A 19,201-nucleotide genomic window follows, 5' to 3' on the forward strand; every position below is an offset into this window, starting at 1 on the left:
CTGCCTTTTCTAAAACCAGCTTGAATATCTGGATGTTCATGGTTCATGCATTGCTGAGGGCTGGCTTGGAGAATTTTGAGCATTACTTTACTAGAATGTGAGATGAGTGCAATTGTGCACTGGTTTGAGCATTCTTTGGTATTGCTTTTCTTTGGGATTGGAATGAAAATTGACCTTTTCCAGTCCTGTGGCCACTGCTGAGTTTTCCATATTTGCTAGCATATTGAGTGCAGCACTTTCACAGCAACATCTTTCAGGATTTGAAATAGCTCAACTGGAATTCCATCACCTCCACTAGTTTTGTTTGTAGTGATGCTTTCTAAGGCCCACTTGACTTCACATTGCAGGATGCCTGGCTCTAAGTGAGTGATCATGCTATCATGATTATCTGGGTCGTGAAGATCTTTTTTGTACAGTTCTTCTGTGTATTCTTGCCATCTCTTTTTAATATATTTTGCTTCTGTTAGGTCCATACTATTTCTGTCCATTATTGAGCCCATCTTTGCATGAAATGTTACCTTTGTATCTCTAATTTTCTTGAAGAGATCTCTAGTCTTTCCAAATCTGTTGTTTTCCTCTATTTGTTTGCATTGTTTGACTTCTTTTTCTTTCTTTCTTTCTTTTCTCCCTCTTTCCCTCCCTTTCTTCTTTCTTTCTTTCTTTTTTTTTTGTTCTTTCATATGTCCTTTTTATATGTCCCTGGAAGAATTACAGAAACACGATGGACACCAAAAATCAGGAATAGTGTAGAAATATTCTCTGATCTAAAGAAGTAGATCTAGAATTTAACAGTAAAGTTTGAAGTTAAAAACACCTAAAATTCTACCACTTAAAACTGAAATTCTCATTTAAACAACCTTTTGCTTGATTAAAACAAAATTGACAAATATGTATAAAATAATATTTTACAAACCATTACATTACAAACTATAAAGAGTGTTCAAATAAAATTTTATAACTTTGTAAATACTTGAGTTAATAAATAGGAAATAATGATAAATTTAGTAAGTATACAGTTCAAGCCATGAGAAGATAATATTAAGGAAAGGAAAAAAGACTGGCAATTATTTTTAATTGATGTTGAAAACTCCTTAAGTGACAGAAATAATAAATTAAAGAACTCATTCTCCAAAGCTAAAAATAACAATGAAGTGGATAAATAACTTGCCAGCTTATCAGTAAAAATAGTACTGGGGAACAAAGAAAATTTAAAATAAGAAAAGAACACTTAGATCAACAATATCCAAATGTATTTCAGAATCTAATGAAATTAGATTTTTTTTTTTAACTAGGAGAATGTTGCTTTCCAAAAAGGTAGCACAGAGGAGATTAAAGAGCAGTTAACAGAAGAAAATGGTGATAGTGCAGCCTTCCCCTAAAAAAAACACCAAGTCATTTGGAAAGAAAAAAAAAAAGCCTAGAATAGTATAAAAACAAACAAACAAACAAAACAAAAAACAATAATGAAGACCAAAGTTGAAGGGTCTTAGCTGCCTGCTATCACATCTAATTTAAATACATGGTAAATAAATCTTGTAATAACATAAGGAATATATGGTGACCTGTGTGAAATGTTGTTGCTGAACCACGAAAGAGGCTGGGATTCTTGGCCTGTAGAGGAGAATTCAATCTGGGGCCAGAAACGAGGTTTGATTGCTCAGAGCTTTTGCATAATAGAGTTTTAATAAAGTGTAAAAGGGATAGAGAAAGCTTCTGACATAGACATCAGAAGGGGGATGGAGAGTGTCCCCTCGCTAGTGTTAGCAAGGGAGTTATATACTTTTAATTAGTTATTACAGTGAATCAAAAGAATTCCTGGAGGTTGTAAAGATCTTACTAGACCCACTCCCATAATTTACATTTTAGGGTAACAGGATTAGCCAGAAGGTTTTCAGGAAGGAGAAACTGTCCTCAAACAGAATACGTTGTTGTTATGTAATCTTTAGTACAGAATTTAAACCGAGTTGTTTGTTGTGTAATCACCAGTTCCAGGCTTAAAGATAAAAACATTTTATGTGACTAAGACTAAGGAATGTAGAGGAAAAAAAAAAGTTTGTTCTTTCCTCCTCCTTGAGAATTTCAGACCCTTCATTCCTTGGGGAACCCCGGACTTCTTATCAACCTGCCTAGGAATTAACTCTCATTCCCCCCTTTTCTTTTAGGAGAATGATGTTGCCAAGGGAAAGGAACATAATTTTCATCCCATAACTACTTCCTGCTGTTGAGGGGTGTGGTCCCTAAATTGTTGAGGCAACATATTCTCTTAACCCTCATATTAAGGGTCTCTGATCCAGGGGCCCCAAGTAGTAGTTGGAGGAAGCTGCTGCCGATGTAGGAACTTGGACAACCATTTGTAAGTTAAAAGCTTTCAGATGGTTAGAAACAAACCCCATTATACAGTTACAGATGTAAGGCAAAATAGTCATTAAACCAAATTAAAATCAAAATTAAAAGTCACATTATGTCCATAGTTACATCAGTCCATCTTAGGATTGTTAGACATCATCACAAAGTTGAAGAAAGTCCTTTCCTTGAAATAGAGAAACCCATCATGGGAAGTCTTCAACTGATGAGAAAGGAAGTGCTCCACAGACTCAGCAGTTAGACTGATTGTGGAATGCGGTGTAGGAGTGAGCCCAGGACAGAAAGGTGTTGTCTTGAGGGTCAAATGGCAGACTCAGGGCTTTTAGAGTCAGCAGAAGCAGGCTCACATGGATTATGGGGCCCATCTGAAAAGTACAAAGTCAGAGCATAGAAAGTAAAGACATAAAATGACGTCACTTAGTTCTGATCAGGGTGCCACCTCTTAACTCGAGTATGATGCACCCAATAATCAATTTCTGGCACTTTGACATGTGTAGGAGAAGGAAGAACAACCTGGTAAGGGCCTTCCCAGAGGGGCTTGAGGGATTGGCTCCCAGATCCCAACGTTTTTATGAAGACCTCGGTTCCTGGCTCAAATAGAGACTTGCTTGACTCAGAGGCTGGGTCACGAGTCACCTCCCAGAATTCCATTAATGCCTGTTGAAAAGCTGAGAGCTGAGTTACATAATTAGTTAATTCTAAGGCTTCAGGTATTAATAAAGGATTACTTCAATTACTCTTAGACAGTGTGGCCACCCACGTAAAATTACATCCAGTTCTCTGCTTAAATAAGCAATAGGTTGCCAGTGAGGCCCTTGGGGTTTTGTCAAAATTCCAAAGGCCATACTTTTTCTTTTAGTGGCAAACAAATTAAATTCTAACCCTGTGGGCAAGCTAAAAGCAGGAGCTTGCAGGAGAGCAGTCTGAAGAGCCTTAAAATCCTTTTGAGTATCTGGAGACAAAACCAGTTTGTCAGTTTGGGCCTGCTGGTCTCAGTTATAAGTTTATATAAAGGCCGGGCAAGTTCCTCATAACCTGGAATCCAAATGTGACAGTAGCCTGTGATTCCCAAAAATCCTCTCAGTTGTCTTAAAGTCATAGGTAGGGGATGATTTATTATAGGTTTAATTCTCTATGGGCCTATGGCCCTAGTCCATTCTGATAATGATTAGGCCCAGATATCTAACAGATTGTTGACAAAGCTGAGCTTTTTCTCTTGATGCCTTGTAACCACAGCCTGCCAGAAAGTTTAAAAAATCTTCTGAGGCTTGTGAACAAGCTTCCTCTGTTTTAGCACAGAGCAGAATATCATCTACATGTTGTAACACTACTGCTTCAGAGCTATTAAAGTTTTGTAGATCCTGTGACAAACTTTGCCCAAATAGATGAGGGTTGTCATGAAATCCCTGGGGCAAAATTGTCCAGGTTAACTGAGAAGCTGGCTGCACAGGGTCTTCAAAGGCAAATAGAAATTGACTTTCCTCTGCCAAAGGCACTGAATAGAAGTCATCTTTTAAATCAATAACTGAGAAATATTTGGCTTATTCAGGAATTTCAGACAATAGAGTATAAGGATTAGACACCACAGGGTGTAAAGGAGCTATAACCTCATTTATTATTCATAAATCTTGAACTAGTCTCCATTTACCATTTGATTTCTTTATAACCAAAATAGGAGTGTTGCATGAACTGTTAGAGGGAATTAATAGCCCCTGTTCTTTTAAATTCTCAATGATGGGTTTTAACTCTTCCTTAGCCTCAGGTTTCAGTGGCTACTGCTTCTTATGTGGAGATAAGTGTGGGTTTTTGAGCTTGACAACTACAGGAATAGCATTTTGTGCTTGACTCACAGATTTTCCATTAGCTCACATTCTAGGATTTACGTTTTGTTCAGTTAAAGGGAGAGAAAGGGAGAGCTCCATATTCATGAAAACAGAAGCATGGACCTTGCTCAGTATACCCCTCCCCAAAGAGGTGAGGGAGACTCTGGCATGATTAGAAACTCGTGTGAAGATAGCACAGAGTCTGTTACAGCTTAAAGAACAACGAAAGTAATACCCGTTGACCCATCCAGACAGTCCCACTACGGAAGCGGATGGGGAAGAAAGTGGGCCAGGGGCTTCAGTAAGCACAGAGTAAGTTGCCCAAGTATCTAAAAGGAAATCGACGGATTGCTCCCCCACACAGTTATTAATGCCCGGAGTTCCTCAGGTGTAATTAGGATAGGAGCTTGTGTGGGGAACTTCAGGCACCTTCAGTCCTGATTGTCCTGAGAGTCCGACCCCTGAAACCTACACCTCTGGGGGAAGTTTCTCCTCCAGTGTGGTCCCTTGCAGACCAGACATGGAGCTAGGGGCAGGTTAGATGCCTGAGGGCAATCCCACTTGAGGTGCCCCTCCTTTCCATAGTAATAGCAAGCCCATCCCTTTCTTTTCACCTGGGTCCCTCTGGGCACTTTTCTCAAGCTGTTTAAGAACAGTTCTGACAGCCATCACACGGGCTTCCGCCTGTTTCTTTGTCTTTTTCTTCCTTTCTTTCTTTTCCTCATTTTCTCTACCATAATAGACTGCTTGAGCCCGTTGCAACAGATTATCTAAAGACTGATTTGGTCCAGAGGCCTGTTTTAATTGCTTACAGCAGATATCTGGAGCCAACTGAGTGAGAAATCTATATTTTAAGATCATTCGCCCTCTTCACTTTCAGGATCAATCTCAGTGAATCTGTGAAGGGCTTCTCTCAGTCTACCTAGGAATTTACCAGGAGCTTCTTTCTCCTCCTGTTCTATGTTTGCCAATTTGGCAGAGGTTAAAGTCTTAGCAGGCGCTTGCCTGATCAAGAATACATCTGACAAAATGACTCTGATCTCATCTTCCTTTAGCTGTATTGTAGTCCCAGTCTGGTTCTATAGTCGGGGGCCGCCTGATTCCCAGTGGGGGGTACGGCTATCTCGTCCTCCCTCTTCCCTACTGATTCATTATCAAGCCATTCATCTCTATAAGCAACAGCTTTCTCCAAAACGTGAGTTTTTGAGTCGGGAGTCGGCGTTTGTCCCAAGATATATATCACACCATTCCAAGTAAGGTCATAAAGCAGAGTAACACCTTTAAAAGCTCTAGTATATTTTTCTGGGTCCTTTAAATAATTTCACATATCCTCCTTGATGCTTTATACTTCTTGATAAGGAAAGGGCTTATTAGCTCTCATAGACTGATTATTTCTCCTGGTGGGTGCTTCATGAAGAGGCAACAACAGCTTGTGTGGCAGTTCCTCACCTCTCTGGCTGCTCTGCGCATAAGATCCCAGGGATAGATTGGAGAATTCTGCTTTTTTTTACCTCTTTATTTTGTGTTCTCCATCTCACCCTGTATTTCACCCTAAGTTTTTACTATCTGAGTTTCTCTTACTTCGATTGTCTGAGTTTCTATTGAAGCCAGAGTAGTCTGAGGTCGTACTGAGACAGGGGTTGTTTGGACCTCTACTTGGGCAATTTGAATAACAGTTTGGATCTTTACTGGGACCAAGGCAACCCTTCTTGTGGGGGTTCCCTGACTTTTAATTTACTCAGTTTGGAGCCCCAGGTATGGGGGCAAAGTAGGAGGACAAGAAGGAGCTGAAGATTTCACACCCAAATCTATACCCTTAGGACATAAGTCTGGCATACCTAGCAGAGAGAAAAAGAGCAACACCTATGCTACTTTTACCCATTTCCCTTGTTTTCTACAGAACCGGTCTAATTGTAAAACAGTAATAATTGAGATCCTTCAACAGGTCAGGGTTCCTCATCTTCTAAAGGATATTGTTGCCATTCAGTATCACAGAAGAAGATCAGGAGTGCCTCCTTTAAGCTCTGGGGATCAAATCTATCCCAGTGTTTCGGGGTACAGTTCAAAGGAGTGAGGCTGGAATTGCTAGCTCCCATCTGTAAGAGAGAAAAAAAAAGTGACCAGCACCATCTTTCTACTGGAGGCATCCCTCCCTCCTCTAGATTGGGAGGGTGGGGGTGGGGGGGTAGACAGACTTTACACTGAAGTTTTCCTTCCCTGGTCAGACTTAGTCTGTCCCTTACTGACACAGGCGCCCTACTCATCCCTCCCTGTTCTACCACCGAGGCAGGGTGGAGATGCACTGGGGTAGACCTGATGGCATCCCAGACTAATGTCCAGTTCCTCACCATTAAAACCTTGCTTGCCTCTGATGCCACCCAAAGTGCAATCAGAGTAACCTTCCAGAATGCCTCCCAAGTTAAGACTGCTGGGGGAAACATTCATCACCTGAGTGCCTTTGCACGATCCTGAGTATATTCCTGACCACAATAAGACCGGTACGAACATAAAACTGAGACGTTCCTTCCAATCGTCACCACACCACTATAAGCGATAGCAAAAAAGATGGTGAAAGGTTGATCAGTGAGGAAAAAGTGATGTTTGTCCTTCCATTTCATTCCCACAGATGCCACAGAAAGAAAATCTAAGGAGTTGGGACAAAAGCCACTGGAAAGCCTCCTCTGGTCCACTAAGAGCTAGCGTTAACAAAGGAAGAAACTCATTGCACTTCCAATCTGAGTAACCTTTAACCTCAGAGATGCTCTTGGAACTAGAGCTCCATCTAGCTTCCAAACTTTCAACTCCTAGCGAGGCTAGGCACTTCCTGATTACCAATCCAAGTTTGGGACCTAAGTAAGAGTACACAGTAACAACATAGATCACAAGTCCCTTGAAAGTCTATGATCTGATAAAATAGGTTAGTAGTTCTAATTCCCTAGAAGTTATGACATGGTCAAAGAGACTGGAAAGTTTGACGGAGAAAGGAGAGTTTGGTCCACACACTTTGCCCATTTCTGGTTGGTCCCCGAAGGAAACATTGGGTGCCTCTTGGCTTTGGCAGGTCAGTATAAACCGCCGACAGGTTTCTGCCATAAGCCGTATGAGGTCACCACGGAACCGTAGAGCAGGGCTCCTCACTTGCTTCACGCAGGTCATGTCATTCATTCACACAAGCACACTGTATAGTTAGTAAAGTACAGCAGAAAACATGTTCAATAGGAGAACAAAGAACTAGAGCTCCAAGCATTCTTACCTTGTCCTAAAGAATCACAGATGAGCCGCCAAGACGAAAGGTTGTTGCTGAACCATGAAAGACGCCTGGATTCTTGACCTCCAGAGAAGAAGAATTCAATCCAGGGCCAGAGACGAGGCTTGATCACTCAGAGCTTTTGCGTTTTATTAAAGTGTAAAAGGGATAGAGAAAGCTTCTGACATAGACATCAGAAGGGGGCAGAAAGAGTACCCTTTGCTAGTATTAGCAATGGAGTTATATACTTTTTAATTATTTATTACAGTGAATCAAAAGAATGTCTGGAGGTTGTAAAGACCTTATTAGACCCACTCCCATAATTTACATTTTAAGATAACAGGATTAGCCAGAAGGCTTTTTCCAGAAACTGTCCTCAAGAAGGATACATTATTGTTATATAATCTGAAGGAATGTAGAGGAAAAAAGTTTGTCCTTACCTTCTCCTTGAGAATTCCAGACCCTTCTCTCTTTAGGGACCCCCGGACTTCTTATCAACCTGCCTAGGAATTGACTGTTTCATTCTCCCCTTTTCTTTTAGGAGAATGATGTTGCCAAGGGCAAGGGATATCGTTTTCATTCCATAACTACTTCCTGCTGTTTAGAGGCGTGGTCCCTAAGTTGTTGAGGGAACAGAACCATATGTTCCTAAACCCTTTACAAAAATAATATTCCCCACACCCCCAACACTAGAGTAGACACAACAGTATTGAATTGCTATCTAAATGAACAGACCTCAGGAAATGGAAAAGCTGTTCAAACCTAACATGGCAGCCTAAGAAACAAAGTCCTGTACGGGAAATGTTTAGAATCATGATGAATGGGAACATTTCCATGATCGCTTGCATCCCTGGAGTTGAAGGTTTTCCATCTTTAATTCTTTTATTTTATTTTTTCCTTATTTTATTTTTTTTCTGTTTTGTAAATAAGTTCATTTGTATCATGTCCAAAGCTATATTTTTTCAAAATTTTATTATAAAATCAGAGATAGCTTAATTCAGTACAGTCGCTCAGTCATGTCCGACTCTTTGCAACCCCGTGGACTGCAGCATGCCAGGCCTTCCTGTTCATCACCAACTCCTGGAGATAAGGGGAGAGATAATGGGATCAAACTTAGAAATTCAAAGTATTAATACTATTTCGTTCTTATGTCTCATGGACTACATGTGGTGAAAAAAGTCCTAGTTTGTTAGCTTAATCTGGAGGATTTTCTTTTTTTTTTTTTAATTACATGACATTGTTAGCTTGAGGTGGTATCATGATCTATATTTTTTCTCTCTAGTCTGGGGTTGTATAGATGTGTAAGGGGTGTCAGTGAGTATGTTCCATGGATATACCTCATAAAGAAATCTCACTCTTGTTATATATTTTGCTGCTGGCTACTAGCCTGGAAAAAGAACAAGCAGACTGGCCACCCATAACAATGCTATCTAAGGACAAGCTCTGTGAGTTCGTGATCTGTCAGTAGTTTGAGCAGAGGGGCAAGTGTGTTGAAAGTAATAGGGTAATGATGGTGACAAGCCAGTGAATTGAGTTATCTCCAATGTGTTTGAGCATTTGTCATAGGAACATAGTTATTGAAGATGCAAGACTGGTGAAGGAATCTGACCTGAATAGTCTGAGGACTGGTAGAAAGGAGTGAAGAAATCAGGACAGAATATCTTTTGGAAAAGGGCAGAAATATAAGTGGGAAGATGATTCCCTGAGACAGGGATAAGGAAAAACGAAAGTTAGGAACAGAAATGTCTCATGAAAATTCCCCAATAGGAGACAGCATTCAAAATGCAATGAAGTAAAGAACACTAAAAAATGTAACAAGGATAATAAAACTATAAGCTCTGAACTTAAATTATTTCCTAAATTCAGAATATCTTATAATGGACTAAAATGAATTGTGGCTAAAGTCAGGAAGTCTGGTTCTGAGTCCCAGAATTCACTACTTTCTGTGTGACCTTGGGTAAAGAATCAATTCTCTGAGCCTTAATTTTCTGATATATAAACTGCTGTTAGATTGGTCGCATTTAATGCTGAACAAGTTCATACTGGTTAAATGATATCATAGTAAGTGTATTATAATGTTGTTTGCACTGCCCAACATGCTGTATATAGAGAGAATTCATTATGATCAGTGCTCCTTTTATTACAGGGCACTCAGTAGCTCTTATCCAGCACACCTGAGCAGATTCCAGGGCGAGTACAAATAATGTGACTGAGTTAATTATCACCAGTCTTTTCCAGGATCCAGAGGTGCAGAGAGCATGCTTTTTGGTGTTTATTCCCATGTACTTGGCCACGATAGTGAGCAGTGGCCTCATATTTCAGACAGTCAAAGTCAGTAAGAGTCTGCATTCCCCCATGTACGTCTTCCTTAGTCACCTGTCCCTGGTGGAGATCAGTTACTCCTCCACTGTTGTCCCTAAATTCATCACAGACTTACTTCCCAAGATTAAAACCATCTCCCTTGAGAGCTGTGTGGCTCAGATATTCTTCTTTCACTTGTGTGGAGCTGCTGAGACCTTCCTGCTCATGGTAATAGCCTATGACCGCTATGTGGCCATCTGCAAGCCCCTTCATTACACAACCATCATGAGTCGGACTGTGTGCCACCTACCAGTGGCTGGTTCCTGGCTGGGGGACATAATTCACTCCATGGTGCAGATCCTCGTCACTGTCCAGTTGCCCTTCTGTGGTCCCAACATGATTGACCACTACCCCTGTGACCTTCACCCCTTATTCAAGCTTGCCTGAACTGACACCTCTGCGGAGGGAGTTATTGTGTTAGCCAACAGTGGATTATTGTCTATATTTTCCCTCCTTATGTTGGTTTCCTCATACATTGTCATCCTGGTCAACTTAAGGAATCATTCAGCAGAGGGAAGACGCAAAGCCCTCTCCACCTGTGCCTCTCACATCATGGTGGTCATCTTGTTCTTTGGACCTACCATCTTCCTCTACATGCGGCCCCCCTCCACCTTCACTGAGGACAAACTGGTGGCCGTGTTCTACACGACGGTCACTCCCATGCTGAACCTCATCATCTACACACTCAGAAACACAGAGGTGAAAATCGCCTTGAAGAGGCTGTAGGGCAAGAAAGTTAACTCACGGGTGGAATAACAATGAAAACCTTAAAAAACTGAGCATGCATATGGTGACTAAATAAAAGTTTGATTTTAGTGAACTATGAGAAACAGAGCAAAAGTTCACCTATTCAGGCTTTTTGTTGTATTTTAGATGAGGGCTTTATATTCCATAAAATAAATCAGATGCCTTTCATAGCCCTCTGTATTTTGGAGAAAGTTGAAAATTGAGTTGCATTGCTGTTTTTCTTCATGTTCAATAGTATACAGGGCATAGACTTTAGGAAGGGATCACCTGGATTGAAATTCCCACTCTGTCACCTTCTACCTGTGAACCTTGGTTTCATTTGCTTTACTTCTCAGTGTTAGTGTGCTGTGGTGTGGGGAAAGATTGTGAACTGGGAGAAAGCAGTTTATGTTTTGTTCTTTCCCTCTATTAATGTGCTCTTGTGGGAATCCATAGAATGCTTTTCTATCAATACTTCATTTTAGGTAAGATTAGGGAGTTTGGGGGAGAAGGAAATGGCAACCCACTCCAGTATTCTTGCCTGGAGAATCCGATGGATAGAGGAGCCTGGTGGGCTGTGGTCCGTAGTGTCCCAAAGAGTTGGACTCGACTGAAATGACTCAGTGTGCACAAGGAGTTTGGGATGGGCCTGTACCCACTGCAATATTTAAAATGGACAATCAACAAGGTCTTACTGTATAGCACATGGAACTCTGCTCAATGTTATGTGGCAGCCTGGATGGAAGGGGCATTTGGGGAAGAATGGATACATGTATACGTATGGCTGAGTCCCTTCACTGTTCACTTGAAACTATTAGAACATTGTTTGTTAATCATTTATAACCCAATATAAAATAAAAATTTTAATAATGTTAAAAACTGAAAAAATACTAAGAATATATTTCATCTTTTCTAGTAAGTGGAAATATTATTTAAATATTCCTCATCTCTGTGACATCTGCACTCAGCACATCTCTCTTATCATTTCATATACTGTTACAGATGGCTTTTCAAACCAGTAGGTATAGTTTTGATCAACTAAGTTTGCCAAAGTTCACTTAGCAGAAATCATCTTATCAGCCCTTGACATCTGTATATATACTTCTATCATAACAGATAGTTTTTCTCTCCAATTTTTTTAAATGGAAAAATTACAAAGGCGATTTTTAGAAATGTATCTTCTCAAATATCAACCCTATAAAGTTGTATATTTACTTAAAAAAATACTTCATTCAATTTTTTCCCTTCATTAACCTGAATCCACTGCCTCAAATTCCACAGTAGGAGCTTTGTTTCAAGGAAGTATGATATTGTTAGAATGGAAAGGTCTGTGGGAGGTGAAATATAATAAAGCTATGATTAATAACTCACATGGGCTTTCCAGGTGGCTCAGTGGTAAAGAATCTACCTGCCAATGCAGGAGACGCAGAAGAGGAGGGTTTGATCCCTGGGTCAGGAAGATCCCCTGAAGGAGGAAATGGCAAACTGCCCCAGTTTTCTTGCCTGGATAATCCCATGGACAGAGGAACCTGGCAGGCTACAGTTCATGGGGTTGCAGAGTCGGACGTTACAGCAACTGAGCAGGCATGTAACCATTCATATCTTTTCGTTTTCAAACTTTTAATTTTGTATAGGAGTATAGCAGGTTAACAATGTTGTGATAGTTTCAGGTGAACAGAAAAGAGACTCAGCCATATATATATATACAACCATTCATATCTTCATCTGAATAATTTTACAAGACCCTTTCCTTTCTAGACAGTTGTTATCTGTACACTGAATAACATGTGTGTATGTGTGTGTGTGTTAGCCACTCAGTCGTCTATGGCATAAATCAAACTGTTCCCTCCTTTTGTATGACCTATGAGCCAAGAAAGGCTTTCACATTTTCAAATGGTTGAAAAAATTAAAGTGGAATAATATTTTGTGACACATAAAAGTCAAATGAAATTTAAGCTTTATTGCCCATAAATAAGTTTTATTGGATTACAGTCATGCCCCACTATTTTACTCTTTTTCTATCTATGGCATCTTTTGTGTTGGAGTGGTATGGTTGAGTAATTATGACAGAGACTGTGTGGTGTGCAAAGCCTATATATTTTCTTTTTTATCTATGAAAATCTTCTTATATTTATTTATTTATAAATTAATTTTTGGAGTAAATTGCCTTTCAATGTTGTAATAAACTCACATGTAGTGTTTTCAAACCAACATCCAGTTTAATATTGATAAATATCAATTTGGAATTTTTTTTCCTTCTGAGAAGAGTGTCTCAATAGCAGTCGTATTGTGATTTTGGCTTAGGTAACCTGTGTTGTGGTGGTAGGGGGATGTCTTTCACATTGTAGGATGTTTCTTAGCATCTCTGGCCTCTGGCCACTAAATGCCAGGAACACCTCCTTCCCACACAGGTAGGAAATGAAAAAAATATCTCCAGATGTTACCAAATATCCTCTTGGGGGCAAAATCACCCATGGTTGAGAACCACTGTTCTATAGCCTCATCCTCATCCACACCAAAGGCCAGAAGTGCTGTCTCAGTTTCTGACATTTGAGGCCCATAATTCCTTGAACCCAGCCTTTGACTGTGTGGATCACAGCAAACTGTGGTAAATTCTGAAAGAGATGGAAATACCAGACCACCTGACTTGCTTCCTGAGAAATCTGTATGTAGGTCAAGAAGCAACAGTTAGAACTGGACATGGAACAACAGACTGGTTCCAAATTGGGAAATGAGTATGTCAAGGCTCTCTATTGTCACCCTGCTTATTTAACTTATATGCAGAGTACATCATGAGAAACTCTGGGCTGGATGAAGCACAAGCTGGAATCAAGATAGTTGGGAGAAATATCAATAACCTCAGATATGCAGATGACACCATTCTTATGGCAGAAAGCAAAGAAGAACTAAAGAGCCTATTGATGAAAGTGAAAGAGGAGAGTGAAAAAGTTGGCTTGAAAGTCAATATTCATAAAGCTAAGATCGTGGCGTCTAGTCCCATCACTTCATGGCAAATAGATGAGGAAACAATAGAAACAGTTACAAGTTTTATTTTGAGGGGCTACAAAATCACTACAGATGGTGACTGCAGCCATGAATTTAAAAGATGCTTGTTCCTTGGAAGAAAAGCTATGGCTCACCTAGACAGCATATTAAAAAGCAGAGACATTACTTTACCAACAAACGTCTGTCTAGTGAAAACTATTGTTTTTCCATATGTATGGATGTGAGAGTTGGACCATAAAGAAGGCTTAGTGCCAAAGAATTGATGCTTTTGAACTGTGGTGTTGGAGAAGGTCCTTGAGAATCCCTTGGATTGCAAGGAGCTCCAACCAGTCCATCCTAAAGGAAATTAGTCCTGAATATTCATCGGAAGGACTGATGTTGAAGCTGAAGCTCCAGTACTTTGGCCATCTGATGTGAAGAATCAACTCATTGGAAAATACCCTGATGCTGGGAAAGATTGAAGGCAAGAGGAGAAGGGGACGACAGAAATTGAGACTGTTGGATGGCATCACCGACACGATGGACATGAACTTGAGAAAGCTCCAGCTGTTAGTGATGGACAGGGAAGCCTGGCATGCTGCAGTCCATGGGGTCACAAAGCATCAGACAAAGAGCTGGATCTAATTGCCCTCAGAATAACATAAATCTCCATAGCCTAAGTGCTCTGTGAACACTGGGTGAAATTAATTTAATATATTCTCTATTGATTTCTGAAGTTATGTTACCTACAAGAAAGTTTGAGAGGTTGGTATCCAGGTCCTTCTTCCCATTAGGTAGGTGCCTGATTAGGAAGGGGAAAGACATGGCTCTCTGGGGACCAAACTTCTCTTATTTGATCGTCATATACACCCTCCACCTCCAGTATCTCTCAGCAGAGTGAACTCAAAGCTTAGCTGACAGAATTCTTATTTCTCTGTGGAACACCTGAGAGGCAAGTTTACTGTGTTCTTGTTTTTAATCAGGTGGAATAGACTCCCTGGCTTCGTCTCAGCCGTCCTAAGGCTGCAGGAGAGCAGATCCTCCATCTGGCAACACCTGAAATGTATGAGCTCTGGCACATAACTTGGCCTTAATGCTTGGAGATTGAAAACTGGATGTGATCAGAGCACTAATGATCTCTCTGGGATCAGAACAGATAAAAGGAACAGTAGTGAGACAACAAAGGCACAGAAATGGTAGGGTTAGTTTTGTTTTGTGAGCATGTGATGATTATAATTTCACTTTGAAAGTAAAGGGAATGCTACCAGAAAGCCTGTGGTATTTCACAAAGTGCTGTCACATTGGTCTGGTCTTTGCCTGAAATAAGCACTGTGCTAGACATGGGATTCAGAGGTGGAAAGATGTGGTCTTGGCCCTTGGTGACCTTTGTTCTCCCAGTATTTGCTGAATTTCTGTGATGTACCAAATACTGTGCTAAGAAGGCTAGGATGATCTATATGCACTGTTCCTCCATCCTATGTACATTCATTGAGTGTAATTTTGTGCAGGTGCTTCAGTTAGCACTGGAGATAGAGTGGTAGCAAGAAATAATCTCTGCTTTAGAAAGTTCAGTTTGGTGGGCCAGACGGTCACATAGAACAAATGCAATTCAAAGGGTAAAGTGCTGTATTTCCAAAATGTCCTAGGAGAAGAGGGTCACTGACTGTAATGGCCTATGGATTGAAGAGATGGATTTCCTATTTCTGAGAACACTTTTAGGTTGCAGAGTCTGAATGGTAACATTTCAGATATGCAAGTGACTATTACATAATTCAGCTGCTAAAGGAAGAAGTCTTGAGTGTTATTTCAGAGCACACACCCAAATTACTACCTCCTAGTAGTTATGTCATGGGTAAAACACACAATGTGACAGAATTTATTTTCCTAGGATTTTCTTCCAATCCAGAGGTGCAGAAAGTTTGCTTTGTGATATTTCTGCTCCTGTATATATCCATTTTGCTGTGGAATTTCCTCATTGTCCTCACTGTTATGACCAGCAGAAGCCTTGGTTCCCCATGTACTTCTTCCTGAATACACGTCCTTTGTGGAGATCTGCTACACCTTGACTACAATGCCCAACTCATCTCAGATCTGCCTACTGAAAGGAAATCCATATCCCTGTGGGGCTGCATGACACAGCTTTCCTTTCTCCACTTCTTTGCTGGCACTGAGATTTTCCTGCTCACTGTGATGGCCTACAACCGATACTTGGCCATCTGCAAGCCCCTCAACTACACCACCATCATGAACTGGCAGGTGTGTGCCTTCCTGGTGGGAGCAGCATGGATGTGGGGATTAGTGCATTCCTTGGCCCAAATCCTTCTCATCTTCCATTTGCCCTTCTGTGGTCCCAATGTGATTGGCCACTATTTCTGTGATGTGCTTCCCCTCATGAAACTTGCCTGCTCTGACACCTTCCTCATTGGTCTTCTGATTGTTGCCAATGGGGGGAACCTGTCTGTGATCAGTTTCATTGTCCTCTTAGTATCCTATGTGGTCATCTTGCTCCATGTGTGGACTCGAAGCTCTGAGGGTCAGAGCAAGGTCCTGTCCACCTGTGGGTCCCACATCACTGTGGTCACAAGTTCTCTGGGCCCTGCATCTTCATCTATCTGAGACCTTCTACCACCCTGTCTGTGGACAAGATAGTGGCTGTGTTCTACACGGTGATCACCCCACTCCTCAACCCTGTCATCTATTCCCTGAGAAATGCTGAAATGAAGAAAGCCATGAAGAGGCTGTGGATCGGGACAATGAAACTAGAAGAGAAATAGAGGTTGAGTCTTGGAATTAATATTCATCACTACACATAGTTATGCATACTAATCTTATTGAAATCCTTTTTTTTTTTTTTTTTGTGCCACATGGCTTGTGGGATCTTCGTTCCTGGACCAGGGACTGAACTCACATCCTCGGAAGGAAAACTAGGAGCCCTAACTATAGGACAGCCAGGAAATTCCTCTTATTTTGTTAAAATACAGCCATCAACTCTGTGCCTTTTGATTGGAGAATTCAATTCATTTACCCTTATAGTAGTCATTGAAACGTGAAGACTTACTATTCCCATTTGACTGTTTTCTGTTGGTTTTGTATTGATAGTTGATCCTTTTTGCTGCCTACATTTGTGAATTGGTGACCTTGCACGGTGTTATGCTCTGATTTCCTTGCCTTTATTCTTTGTGAATCTACTGTTGGTTGGGCATGTGGTTACCATGAGGCTTACCTAAAACATAGTGACACAATCTACTTTATGCTGATACTGATAGCAACTTAATTCAATTACATACATTCTACACTCTTATATCCCCTACATGTCTTTAATGTCACAATATGCCTCTTGTTATGTTGTATATTCTTTCATAAATTATAGTTGTTATGGCTATTTTGATGCTAATCTTTTTTTAACCTTTATACTATAGTTAAGTAGTTAGCACACCATCTGTTATAGTATTACATGTTCAGAATTTGACTATACATTTTCTTTGTTCAGTGTGTGGTGTAGGAAACAGTGGCAGATTTTATATTCTTGGGCTCTAAAATCACTGCAGACAGTGACTGCTGCCATGAAATTACAAGATGCTTGCACTTGGAAGAAAACCTATGACAAACCTAGATATCATGTTAAAAAGTGGAGACATCACTTTGCCCTCAAAGGTCCGTAGAGTCAAAGCTATGGTTTTTCCAGTAGTCATGGATGGATGTGAGAGTTGGACCATAAAGAAGGCTGAGCACCAAAGACTTGATGCTTTTGAATTGTGCTGGAGAAGACTCTTGAGAATCCCTCAGACTGCAAGGAGGTCAGACCAGTCAACCCTAAAGGAAATCAATCCTGAATATTCATTGGAAGGACTGATGTTGAAGCTGAAGCTCCAATACTTTGGCCACATGATGTGAAGAGCTGCCTCATTGGAAAAGACCCTGATGCTGGGAAAGATTGAGTGAAGGAGGAAAAGTGGGTGACAGAGGATGAGATGGTTGGATGGCATTACCAACTCAATGAGTATGAATTTGAGCAAATTCTTGGAGTTAGTGAAGGATGATGAAGCTTGGCCTGCTGCAGTCCATGGTGTCACTTGGAGTCAGACACGATTTAGCGACTGAACAACAACAATAGTTTTCATGTATTTTCATGTTACTAGTCAATGTTTCTTTATTTTAGCTTAAAGAAATTTCAGCACTCCTTGTAAGGTAGGTCTGTTGTTTAGACATTAAGTTGTGTCTGACTCTTGTGACCTCAAGGACTGTAGCCCACCCGGCTCATCTGTCCATGGGATTTTCCAGGCAAGAATACTGCAGTGGGTTGCCATTTCCTTCTCCAGGGGATCTTCCTGAACCAGGGAATGAACTTGTGTCTCCTTCTTGGCAGGGGAATTCTTTACCACTGAGCCAGCTGAGAAGCCTCAATGTAGGTCTAACGGTATTGAAGTTCCTTAATGGTTTCTCTGAATGTCTATTTTCTGCTTTAATTCTGAATGATAGTTTTTCTTGATAGAGTATTTTGTGTCAGCAATTTCTTTCTTTCAATAATTTGCAAATATTGTTTCAGTCTCTCCAGGCCTCTAAGTTTTCTGCTGAGAAATCTGCTTTTAATCTAGTGTAGGTTTCTTTGCAGGCTTCAAACTTCTTCCCTCTTCTGGTTTAAAAATTCTCCCTTTGTGTTTGACTTTCACAATTTTATTATAATGTGTCTTGAGAAGATCATTTTTAACTAATATAATGAGTAATCTTTTACCTTCATGACTTGAATGTCCAAATCTCTCCCTATGTTTGGGGAGTCTCCTGAAATTTTTTTTAAATGAACTGTCTGACCCCTTCTCCATCTCTTCTCTTCTGGAATGACAATGATTTTGATATTCTTTAGATGGTCTCCCACAGATCACACAGGATTTCTTCATTCTTTTTCATTAATAATTTTCTATTCAGTATTATTATTTCAATGTTTCTCTTCTCTGTCTACTGATTATTTTCTTCAATTTGATCTGTGAATGATGCTCTCTATTGTATTTTCTATCCATTGAATTCTTTAGAAATTTAGCTCCAGAATTTGTTTGCTTCTTTTGTATGATCTATAATGTTTGTTAATTTTTTCATTGAACTGTCTTGCTGTTTCTTTTTGTAGCTCATTGAATTTCCTGAAAAGGGATTTTGAATTCTTCCTGATGGAATCTATAATTCAATGAGTAGGAACATAGTCTCTTTAATAAATCAAGGAATCCAAAATTTCTCTGTACTTATCTGGTTCCTCACTAGTCATGAAATTCCTAGTTTAACACTCTGGAAGTTGTGAGAGAGAAACGAGCCTCTTGAGCAGTGTCCTGCAGAGCTGGTGAAGCCAGATGTTTACTCACCAGGTCTCCTTTCCCTCATGGGAAATTACGGCAACTTAGGTTACCCTTACGGTATGCCACCTTGGGGGAGGTAAGATGCTGGCAAAGTCAAGATGTTCATTCTTCACACCCCAATTCATTCAAAATCATGTGTATATATATATGCATGATATATAATGCATATATATGTGCATATATATACATATAAACACACACACATATATATATTGTTTCAATGGAGTGTGGAACTTATTGAGAAACCTCACTTCCACAAAGATTCCTTTGTAGGTAGGTGACATTTCCAGTCAGTGTTCCACAGGTACTCCCCAAAACAAGGTCAAGAGGGGCCAGAACTCCTTCGCAGTCTT

General features: G+C 40.3%; 1 protein-coding gene and 1 pseudogene across 1 annotated transcript; both read left to right on the top strand.

The window, feature by feature from the left end:
- The first annotated feature begins 5,216 nt into the window (after positions 1-5,216).
- On the top strand, positions 5,217-10,521 carry LOC145513773 (olfactory receptor 4B1-like). Its single transcript, XM_081510743.1, is given in 2 exon segments — positions 5,217-5,382; positions 9,617-10,521. Coding segments are annotated over 2 exon segments (1,071 nt in total).
- Positions 10,522-15,354: 4,833 nt separating this feature from the next.
- LOC145512214 (olfactory receptor 4X2-like) lies at positions 15,355-16,280 on the top strand (annotated as a pseudogene).
- Positions 16,281-19,201: the final 2,921 nt, after the last annotated feature.

Source organism: Giraffa tippelskirchi, chromosome 7 (assembly GCF_054371585.1).
Source record: "Giraffa tippelskirchi isolate mGirTip1 chromosome 7, T2T-mGirTip1v1.2.pri, whole genome shotgun sequence".
NCBI classification, from domain to species: Eukaryota; Metazoa; Chordata; class Mammalia; order Artiodactyla; family Giraffidae; genus Giraffa; species Giraffa tippelskirchi.